The sequence below is a fragment of the Electrophorus electricus genome, chromosome 11, assembly GCF_013358815.1.
Source record: "Electrophorus electricus isolate fEleEle1 chromosome 11, fEleEle1.pri, whole genome shotgun sequence".
Lineage (NCBI taxonomy): Eukaryota > Metazoa > Chordata > Actinopteri > Gymnotiformes > Gymnotidae > Electrophorus > Electrophorus electricus.
In genome coordinates, this window is record NC_049545.1 from 20,942,682 (window position 1) to 20,954,726 (window position 12,045).

General features: G+C 48.4%; 1 protein-coding gene across 1 annotated transcript in view; it reads left to right on the forward strand.

Moving 5' to 3' along the window:
- The first annotated feature begins 1,520 nt into the window (after positions 1–1,520).
- Positions 1,521–12,045, forward strand: part of LOC113587874 (pro-neuregulin-3, membrane-bound isoform) — a 228,595-nt gene continuing 218,070 nt past the window's right edge. The window contains exon 1 of the mRNA XM_035531281.1: positions 1,521–3,430. Coding sequence (XP_035387174.1) covers positions 2,737–3,430 — 694 coding nt within the window. The 5' untranslated portion in view covers positions 1,521–2,736. The remainder of the gene's footprint in view (positions 3,431–12,045) is intronic.

Sequence of the window (12,045 nt, forward strand, 5' to 3'; positions counted from 1 at the left end):
TAAAACTGCTTAGAACCAGTCGGGGGTGAAATATGATCTTTTGAATATTGATGGCAATTCCTAAACACGTGTCCGTATGTGTGTGTGTATGTGTGAGTGCGCGCGCGTGTGTTAGCCTGTTTATTTGTGTAATTTACTTGCCGTTCAGACTCATTGAGCTCCTCTCAGCCATGTGAATGTCTGGAGGTGATGGAGCGTTACGTATTTTGTTTGTTTCCCATCAACTCAAGTGGGAACCGACCTGTTTGTTTTGTCCTCGGGGAATGACAACGGCCAAAGTTACTGTGAACTGTAGCATCTGACATTTATTCGAATACTGAACAAAAATAAATGAATAAAGAAGAAAAAAGTAAATCGACACGTGAAAGATGTTGTTTGTTCAAACACTCAAGGGATGAAAGGAAGAATGCAAAATTAGCTAAATGAATGCATGAATGAATGAATGAATGATGCCACTTGCATTAGCAGCAATAAAAACACTGTCCCTCACTGCTCTCCCTGGTTTCCCTTAGCATTGTCCTCTAAACCCCTTCATGGGTCTAGTACTCCTGCAGTCCTGGTCTCATGTTCCGTTCTTATTTCTGCCTGCTCTGTGCAGTGTGGGGGAGAGGGGGAGGGGCTTGGTGAGTGAGTGACACAACAGAGAGATGGAAAATCGGGATGTTTACAGCACTCTGTAGTCCCCCTGTCTGTTAATACAGCAGAGCACTGGCATGGATCTCTCTCTCCCTCTCCCTCTTTCTCTCTCCCTCTCTCTCTCTCTTTCTCTCTCCCTCTCTCTCTCTCTTTCTCTCTCCCTCTCTCTCTCCGCTTCTCTGTCTCTCCTCATCTCTGTTCCCTCTCTGTGTCTTCTAACAGCATTCCCTGTCTTCCTTACTTTTGCCCTCTGTGTATTCTTGACCTCTTTCTCTTCCTCTTCTCCCTCTCTCTCTCTCTCTCTCCCTCTGTCTCTCCTTCTCTCTCTCCCTCTCTCCTTTCTCGCTCTTGCTCAATCTCCATCCTAATTGGCGGAGAACATCGCCACTACAAAGCAGGTGTAGTCCTGCCTGTCTCCTCCCTCTTCTTCCCTCTCTCGCTCTTCCTAACTCACTTCTCTCTCTCTCTCTCTCTCTCTCTTTGTCCCTGTGTCTCTCAACCCCCCCCCTCACATCCCTTCTCCTCTCCCTCTGTGTCTCTCCTTTTCTCTCCTGGATTGTCGACCACTTCTCTCACCCTCCCGGTGACGGCTGCCGTGGGAGCACGTCAGGCAGCTCGGCTGGAGCAGCGGCTCTGGCTCGGAGGAACTCCGCTGCAGCGCACGCCCGGGGCGCCCATGCAAGCAAACAAACAGCCAGACAAATAATTAAGAATCTCGGAATCGGGAGTGGCCGGGGAGACGGAACGTGAAGGAAACCTGAGCTTGGGGATTGTGTTTTTTCCCTTCTTCTTCTTTCTCTTCCCTCTCTCTTCCTCTCCTCTCTCTCTGCCTGTCTCCAACACACTCCCTCCCCCTCTCTGCTTCTCTCTCACTCTCTCTCTCTCTCTCTCTCTCTCTCTCTCTCTCACATGCTCCCTGGCTCCTCTCTCTCTCTCTCCCTCCCTCTCAGTGGCGGAATGTATTGGTGAGCTGACTGCATGCTCTCCTCTGTTTTGCGCTGCATTTAACGCTTGGCGAGAAGGCAGCGGCGTGCACGGGACCCGGACGCCGCTCGGCTGGGAGAGAAAGGATTTACCGCGCTGACGGATCCGACTCGCCGCTCCGCCGATCTTCCGCTGCCGCTCTCCTGGGCTCTCCTACCTTGTTCTGCCTTGTTCTCCAGTGCCACCACCTCCGGTGCCGGATCGGGCTTCTCCTGCCGGCAACGCGGGGAGTGGGGCTGCCCCCCCACTGTACGGATGGCGTAGTTATCTGCAGGAGGCTCAGCCAGCGACATCGCGACCACTCGTTCGTGGGAAGTGCCGGCTCTCGGGGACATGCAGAGCTGACTCAGCGAGCACTAACGAGACCCACGGATTGAGACGGTGAGAGAAACATCTCTGAGAAACAGGAGAGGTCCAACTGCCAGCCCTTCCGGAAAAAAAGAAGGCTTTGACCGTCCCCTGCTAAAGAAATAATTAAGAAAGCTGGAAAGGAGGGTATGGAAGTGGGAGCAGGGATCTCGGCCAGGAGTGCCTGGTCTGGAGGCGGCGTCTGATTGAGGGAGCAGAGGTGACAGGCCAGGGTGCCACTACTGCAAGAGAGGCACAGCTGGGAGGCTCCGTAGAGGCACATCTGCTCTCCGCATTCCTCTCGGCTCCCTTGCTCCACCCCTCCGCCGTTCGCTGTCTCCGCACCCCTCTGCCTTTCGGCCACGTTGCCCTTGGAGCTCGCTCGTGCCTCCTTCTGGAACGCCGCTGCAAGGATTGTCCCGCATCGGAATCCAACCGGCCTCGGTTCTGCCTACCTCCGGAATTCTACTGGCTGCTTGCGTGCGTGTGCGTGTGCGAGCTTGTGTGTGCGTGTGCATGCGCGCGTGTGTGTGGCGTGTGTGCACCTGCGCTCCAAGGCGTGTTTGTCTCGCCGTGTCTGCGAGTACCCACGTGAGCGAGCGTGTGCTGCGTCTGCTGCGTCTGCCGTGGGTTTCTCCTTTTCTCGCTTTCTTTTTTTCTTTCGTTCGTTTGCTTGTTTTGCCCCTGCCCTGATGCCCGGTGGCCCGGGTGTCCCGCGCCCGCCAAGCGCCAGACCCAGGGGTTAAGTGTCTCTGCGCCCCGCGCGGGATGAGCGACACATCGGGAGCGGCGGCCACCTCGGAGGTGGTGATCCTGGAGGAGCGGGAGGGGAGCGGGGCTGCAGCCGGGGGCCGGGCACAAGCTGAGGTCCCCGGACGTCCGGCCGGCTGGCGCTGGGCTGCGTGGCCCCGCCAGCAGACGTGGCTCTGTGCTGTCCCTCTCCTCATTGGCTTCGTGGGCCTGGGTCTCAGTCTCATGCTACTCAAGTGGATCGTGGTGGGCTCGGTGAGAGACTACGTACCCACGGACCTCGTGGACGCAAAGGGCATCGGCCAGGACCCCATCTTCTTGTCTAAGCCCAGTGCTTTCCCGAAGGGAGCAGATGCCGCTGCCACCACCACCACCCTGTCCCCGAGCGGGCCGGGTGGCTCAGCTGGACCCGGCTTCACCACAGCGGTGCGGGGGAGACCCAGAACAGGGGCCCCTCCGAACACGTCGCCCAGAGGGGCGGGGGCCTCTGGCAGTCAGGTGACTCAAAAGAGCCCCACCCAGCGCTCTCGTGGCCCAGCCTCCGCGAGCACGACCGCAGCCTTTGACTCTGCCAGCCATGCCTCCACCTCGAGCCCCTCCCCCTCCAACCCCACCGTGCTCAATGACTCCACCCAAACATGGACCCACGAGCAGTCGTCCACAGAGAGGCCCAGAACCACTCCTGCTCGCACCCACGCCAACCACAAAACACGTGAGTACTTTGATCACTACTTCCTGCTTCCTGCTTCTCTGAGCCAATAGGGGTTGGGGACAGTGACATGTGCAGGTTGCTTTGACCCGGTTTGACCAGTTCCATTGGTGTTGATTGAAAGTGTTATTCGGTGGTGAGTTATGATGGCACATATAATCTCACTTGGATATGCAATGTCATGTTCATTTGAATAATGATTTCATTTCAAACTGTCAGATTCAGCAACAGAATTTAAGAGCTAAATGTTCTTATCTTTTCTTCAAGTTTCTCTCCATCCCTGTTTATTCTGAAGCACATTTGTATAAATGCCCCATCTTAATGTGCGAATTTAATATACGTGAATTATCTAGACTATACCACAACGTGTGTACAATTTACGCGTATAATCACAGCAAACATGAGGATGAAAGGCAAAAAAACAAAAAACAAAACCCAAAACAAAACAAAAACAAAACCGTAGCGTGGTGCTGTTTTAGAGATAAAGTGGTGGATAAAGGTGAGACGTAAAGTCCCCGGCTGGCGCGGTTCTGACGGCGCCGTCTCCGTGACTGACACGGCCACGCCCTTCGCCTGAAATACATCGGGTATAATAAACGACGTTAACTGACTGCAGAGCTCGACCGCGGACGGTTTGGAGGGTAGGTGTTTAATGGTGTAAAGGCGACACACCTTGAGGCACTGTGGTCTCGTTTCGCCTCCGTTTACGCAGCGCCGGGGTAACTTTACGCCGAATGCGAAATGTGTAAAATCGGTCTGTACCCGTCTACTCTTACGTGCTTTGTGCAAAGCAATGTTGAGTCAATACATTAAACGTCCGTTGAAACATATATATATATATATATATATATATATATATATATATATATATATATATATATATATATATATATATATATATATATATATATATATATATATATATATGCACACACACACACATATATATATATATATATATATATATATATATATATATGACACGCACACACACGTTTTTGACATAAGAGTTACAGGTATGGCTAGGTCTTATCCCCGCGCCGATACTTATGGGCTCCGGTATCTGCCAGCGATTTCTGTCAAACAGAGATCGGTGTGGTGAGCGACGCTGCCGGCGCCGTGTGATACTGCGTTTCGGAACCTCAGCGGACACAAAATGTTTCCACCGCACAGTCTGGATTTCTGTCCTTCTCTTTCTGCCACCCTGGGACCTCACACACGTCCGAGCTACAACCAGTTTGCCCATCATTTAATCTGAGAGAGTACCGGAAAGACGCCAAACGTCATGTCATCTGTAGTCTCGCTGTAAGAGGCTACTGACCTTTTGTATTTGCTCACGTTATTCCTCTTATCAAGCTTTAATCACTTGGCCAGTTTTAAATGATTGTCGTCAGCAGTTTGTATGCTATAATAACAATGCACGAGCGAATATATCGATACTAATCAGAGATACGTGGTGATAGTCCTGAGATGGTGTTGAGGTACACTTTAATCCTTTTCACTCCTCCCTGTAGCCAATTTGCATCACGGTTACACGGCGTTACGTTTAACCCCGACAAGTAATGAGGAAATGAGCCTTTGCGTAATGAGTCATGTCTTCATTCAGGTAATATCTAAAGCACGTCGGTCTGTCAGCAGGGACACAAATCACTGGAGGAATGGATACGTTTATCTTTGGCGTGAGCTTCGTAATCAGTATTTCCATTTGCATTAGCGGTTCGCTCTGTGTGCTGAGACCCACGACGTGTTTGCGTAGAGAAAGTCCCAAGATGTGAAACATGGACTGTTACGACCTTTGGAGGAGAGGAGAACTTATTTTCGGCTGCAGTCGCCCTTTTAATGTAGTTTATTAAAGAGATGCCTTTTTTTGCATCGCACCGTGAATATTGGATCAAAATGTCGCCGGTGACTTTGCGTCTTTCAGCAAGCGCACTCTATCACATTACTTCTCTCTGCGCCCTTCATCCAGATTCATTTACCATCACTCCAACGAAAAAAAGATTGGCCCTGCTGTTCAACAGGAAATTTAATCCACTACCACGTTTACTTTAGAAAAGTCTACTTCACTATCATCATACCCACCTTTGCATGTATTATGGAGAAATTATGGACCCCACTTGCAGAATATCATAAAACAATACCATTTTGACTAACATTCTGGCTGATCCTTTGATTTTGAGAAGGGATGTAGCTTTGGTGCCCAAATCCATAAAATGATTGTATAGTACCAGACTGTATCTTAAATATGGGATTATGTTGCACACAAAGAACAATGTTACAAAAAGCACAGAAATGATGTCAGTGGGTTGAATGAAGCTTCACATCTGCATTGTGAGGGTCAGTGGGGTATCGCAGACAGCCATCTTTAGGTGCACGTGTTGCTGATATACATTGTCTAGAGCACTGAATTGCACTGGCTAAGTGTGTAACTCTAGGGAGGGTGGAAACCTCCCGAACAGTCACATTGGGGGGTCCTCTTAGAAATGTAATTAGTAAGCATTTTAGCAAAGATTCAAGGGTGTGAGTAGAGACACGTGGAGTTTTGTTTTCTTGACGAATAAGCTCATATTAATTTCTGTTCCCTTGCAACAACAACAACAAAAAAAAATACAAGAAAGGTTTTGGTTTTTTTTGTTGTTGTTGGCTGTTCTGAGTTTGCAGCTTTGCGGTGTTGACTGCTCTGGTTTGAGGCTTTGCAGTGCTGACTGCTCTGGGTTTGGGCTTTTTTTTGGCAGTGTTGGTCACTCTGGGTTTGAGGATTTGCAGTGTTGACTGCTCTGGGTTTGAGGATTTGCAGTGTTGCCTGCTCTGGGTTTGTTTATGGCTGATTTACTGATTTACTGTTTACTCTGATTAATAATGTCTATGGCTGATCCTTGATGATCCACAATGCACGAGAGTATGTAATCCCACTTACATACTGTCTGATTATGATGTCTATATTGGCTGTCAAATCCAAATCTTTACAGTCCTTAGAAATTGATCTTGAAATTGAAGTGAGATGTGTATTGTGCTTCTCTAACAAGTCAGTGCAGGACATCCAAGTGCATCTCCATCCATATTTTATGAAACAAGGACTTTGAACAGTCAGGAATCAGTTGATGGTTTTGATAATCACTTTCCAATGGCACCATTGCTCTAACTGAATCGCTACATTATATATAAAACTTGATATGTCAATGTGAAGACAGAGCACCGCTTTATTGCAGTGGCGTCAAACTGCATTCATCAAAGGCTTCGGTCTCCAGGCCCCCTCTAGTTAAATAAGTTGGGTGTTGCTCTACAGCTGCTGTACTCTGACACGCGTGCTGTCGATATGACCTCAGTCGACCGCACTTGAGTCGGGTGCGTTAGATTTGGTCTGAACCCCATCACTCACCGGGCATATCCCACGCCATGGGCTACAAAACTACTGAATTTGGTTTTTGCAGCAACAGAAATGGTTCGGCTTGGCTGTACGTGGCTGTGACGTTGCCTTTTTCGAGTTAAGTGCCACTTAATGACGATTGATTTTCCCCTTTTGTTTTGTAACATTACCCTGATGAGGACAATTTGCCTATGGGAATGGATCCTGATTCTATGGATTAGTTCACGTCGGTTACCACCTACCTCCACCCATTATCCATTAACCATGCCATGGCCCTTTTAAGACACCAAGGCTCGTCATCGCGGTTAGCTGAGTACACTACCATTTAATCACTATTGCGTTATTTGACCTGCCAGGACCCTGAGTTTCGCACTTTAAAGATGGTGATTTGTTTGTCGCGTCGCTCTTCTTTCTTTTAATAGATGGAAGTAAGAGTGTTCGACTCCAGCTGCATTAGAGTTTAATCTCACGATGGGACTGTCTCAATAAAATTTAATGTCACTTTGATTTATCCTTATGAGATATCCTAAGGAGAGAAAAGGCATTAAATATTAATGCGGAGAAAAAGAAACATCTTCAATATGTAGAGGAGAACTTGAATAATTGACGATGGAGTCACTGAAGAATTATCGGAGGAAAAAAAAAAGAAATATCTGATGTCTTGGAAAGGAACCGAGGAAGGGGGTGCCATGAAAGAAGAATTTGTACGTTTTATTCGTTTGGAGGGAAGCGGGGTGGCGGTATCGTCAACAGGGCAAACATTTCTTCAGCTCCTCGAAAGCGCGTTCCTCCCCGGCTGCTGGAGTTTACGTGAGACCAGGCAAGAGTGCAGAACTCCAAGCGGTCTAAATGATGAAAGGTTACAAAGGAGTTTAATGCTAGCGACAGGGTACTTATCAGAAGCCTTTTTTGCTATGCGCTCTCTCTCTCTCTCTCTCTCTCTCTCTCTCTCTCTCTCTCTCTCTCTGTGTGTGACCTACTCCAACGTACCAATGACTGCTTACCCCGTTCCTACCTGCCTTCAAACAATAGCCAAGATAACGGAAGGATCATTTCCATGTAATGGGTTTTCTTTTTACATGTCTGTTGACTCTAGTTTTACACTGAAATGGGATTTACTTTAATTGGGCCAGCCCTGGTTCTGAACCTTTAAACCTACCCTCGGATTTGCCCTTCACAAAGCAGAGACGCATGACTAATAAATACTATTCTTATTTTCCAATAGATATTTTGATAAATGAAACACTTTTGTTTGCATTGCGGAGTAGCAAATGTGTTTTGCGGGAACTTGATTTAAACGCGCGAGGACGGAAGATGTATGTGCTGTTTGTAAGAAAACAATGAGCAATTTGTCCATTGCGCTTGAGGCCAGTGCGAACGGAAGGAGCTTTGTCATCATTACCTCGAGTTTAGTTTCTGTCACAGAGTTTGTGCACCCAGATCAGTCATATTCGAGATGATTATAGGCGCCGTCTTATAATAGAGCTTTCATTCGTTTCAGTAATGGAAATGCATCCACTTACGGCATTGCATTTGACTAACTTTCAATTTGCTGCATGTTTCGTGTCACATAACGCAGTTATATTGCACACTGCAGTGCAGCAATAATGACTAATTAAAATCTTGTTAAACTTGAAGCGCTGACCGTACGTATGAATCATGTTGAATTTAGACTGCAGTCTAAGCCGCCTGGACATTTATGGCTCATCATGAATACACAGTCATCCTCGGCTTTCCCTCGCTCTGCTCGTATTCTACCCTTTTCTTCTCCTCCATCTCTGCTTCCTCCCACCGAACCGTTTAACATCTGTGGACAAACAAACGTCGGGCCGTTTTGAGCGCTGCTGTGCTCGCTGCCAGGAGGCCTGTAGCATAATACCGTGTAGCGACTCGAGGGTGGCGGTGAGCAAAGAACTGACCAGCGTGACGAAAAAGGGCTATAAACCTCAACCGCTAGCCTGCCTGGAGCTCGTCCAGCGGAGGCTCGAGGCGAAGTCTTCCCTTCGCAGAAATCGCTGCCAAGCGTCAAAGGGACGGATCGGTAGGGCCACGAAGCGCGAGTGCGTTAGGAGCCTGCAAAACGCGCACCAGCATCAGTTTAATGTTTAATGCTCACGTTTTTGGGGGAAATTGATGAACGGGTCTTTCTTTAAGGTTGCTTAACTATCTGAGAGGCGCCTGCGTTAAAACAACGGGTACGACTCGACACGTGCGTTACCCATTCATTTCGCGAGACCAGAAAATCGCGTACAATTATGGATGAACCTTTTTGTTTAACTGTCTTAGTTGATTTGGCTTACTGTGCATTACTGTAATTCACTTAAATCCGAATCAAATTTCGCATGCTCTGTGTTTTAGCGCTTCGGGTGAAATGGAAAAGATTAAATTAGGAATATTAATCTGTTTTTAAACACGCTGCTTTGATTAGGCTATCCTTAACGCGCGTGGATTTGCGCGGGACCCACCCGTCCAGTGCTACCAGAGGGGTAGTCGAATCTGTTATGAGATATTGATTTGACGTGCGACTGTCACTTGGACTCGTGCCATCCTGCAGCCTGGCTGCCATGGATCGGGTTTAACGCACGGGGTCTGATTAGCCATAAGCGGCACTTTCCGAACGCGCAAAAACCGGAGGAAGCGCAGCGCTACGCAACGTAACCCGCTCTCTCCTCCTCACGTCTTTATTTAAACTTGATAAGCAATTTAGCGTGGTACCAATAGGCCGGACCATATGCTGTTACAGTGCGGCACGGACATTTTTTTCCCAGCGACGGATCTCAGCACGACACCCCCTTTCATTTTATTCGCCTCTATAAGGCCATATGGTCCATCTTACCGTTACTAACGACGCGTCGAGGTTTGTACTAACACACCGCTTCACAGTGCCTGTGGATTCCGCCAGTTTAGAAGTCGGTTCGTAACTCAGCGTTATATATCGCTCCGAGGACATAACCACAAGCGTTTGTGTTACCGTTTCTCGATCGGGTATTCTTAACATGTTTTGTCTTCGACAGCGCAACGTTTGTTTCTTTCAGCGGCGCACGGCCCATCCACTTCTACACACAGGTTTAATTTAACAGCTTTCGGACGACAACGAGGACGACGTCTAGTCAGTCACCTGTTCGCCGAAAAGACCCAGATGCGCTGGGAGTGGAAGTGGGCCTCAGCCCGTTTTTGTCCCTGACTGCGAGCTCTTCAGCCCCTCCACTCATAGCCTTTCGTCCCAGCGCTGGCTAATCCGTGCGGTGGCGGACTCCGTTTAATTCTCTCATGCTTATCGCCTAACAGATCTGTCACAGGGACACTGAACCCGAGGATATGACATCGCACTATGACAACGAGTAGCCAACGGCCTCACACTTCAGATGGCAGATTAAGGAGGGGAGGAGGCACACACACACACACACACACACACACACACACACACACACACACACACACACACACACACACACACACACACGCACATATACATATACCAACCCACACATATACATGCACAGTGACGTCTGAGCAAGGATGATAAATGCCTCTAACTGGATGGTGTTAGTGGGTTGGGGTGGATATATATATGATATGCGCAGGGGGCAGCCTCCCACTCGGATTCTGGTCGCATCCTGGAGTGGAGAACACGTCATAGTCCAGCTTTGGCCATTTCCTTACCCGGGCTCGTCCCAGCCCAGCGCCGAATAAATGCAGAAATGGATCTGAGCCCTCATTAGAAAGACGCGTTTAGTGAATGACTATCCTGGGTAACGGAGATGACACAGCTCAAAGGCATAATGGGTCGGATACTTAGAATTAAGGACGAATTCAGTCTTCCCTGAACGATCTGCAGTGGCGCCCTCTGGGTGTTGGAAGTCTACCCTCATATAATCCCACTTATGTCAGGGTGAGAGGGGGAGATTAAAGAGGGCAAAACAGCTCTGATGGCAGAGGGATAGAGAGCAGATAAGTGGGAGCTTTAAAGGAATAGCACTGTCAAAAATGTTACTGTAGCTAACAGTGAGCAAATGCAAATAGCCATGTAATAGCATTATGCAAAAAAGCTTTATGCTAATTGACAGCTCTTGGCTTCCATTGATTGTTAGCCACATTAGTGTGATTGGACGGTTTCTCACTTGAACGAATAGACAAAGACGAAGCAACACGGTGCGAGGTATGGCCGCAGTGGTTCAGCGCTGAGGTCTTACTTAACTGTCTGACGAACCTCATTTGCTTTCTCTCCGCTGCGTTACTGTGGCTCCTCATAAGCCCCGAGCTCCAGCTGAACTTCAAAGAGCCTGTTCACATGCTTCAGCACTTCCCAGGACCCGGCGGTCACCTCCGGCTTCAGCCGGGTACTGAACACGGCCGCGGGGCCTAGATTGGGAAAGGGGCGGTTTTCAATGGACAAACCGATAGGTAGCGAAAACAAATATGTAACCGCATCAGTAACCTCGCGTTTCGACTGAAGGCAGACAAAGATACGCGATCCATGGAGAACGGGGAGGGGAGGAGGCGACAGTAACATCATGCCAGAGGCTAATTGCATGTTGCTCCCCTCCCCATGGGGAGTGGTGAGTCAATAGCACCAGTGTCAGCAGAAAACAGTGAATGGACATGTCCCGAGATGCACCATTGATGCAAGCAACCAAGATCAGGGAGGCCCACCTGTCTCTCTCCCTCTCTCTCTCTCTCTCTCTCTCTCTCTCTCTCTCTCTCTCTCTCTCTCTCTCTCTCTCTCTCTCTCTCTCTCGCTTTATCTCCAACGCTCTCTCCATCTCTCGTTTTCTCTCCATCCTTCTTTCCATTTCTCCCTCTCTCTCTCTTTCTCTCGCTCTCTCTGAAGTGCCCCAGGCCACCTCCATCTTTGACTCACTGCCACTCCCAGAGCGACGGCGTCGGTCTTTGACTCACGGTCACATGCACAGCGACAGTGTCGGTCGGTGACGGGCACGCACGCAGAGCACGTGTATGTCTGAGTGTGTGTGAAAGTAGTCAAATGGGCTAGTTGAGGACCCAGATCGGGACACGATCGACTCCTCAGAGAGTCTGTTTTAAGTTAAACAGTTGACCCACAGGTTCTCATCATACACAGCCTTATGACGGTGAGTCAAGATGGAGTGAAAGTGACTACAACGAAGGATTAATAAGATTAATAATAACTTAAACAGATTACTTAATGTATTAATTAAAAGAATATTAATAATAGCTTAAGAAGATTACTAAATATATTAACAGAATATTAATAATAACAAATACAAATTTG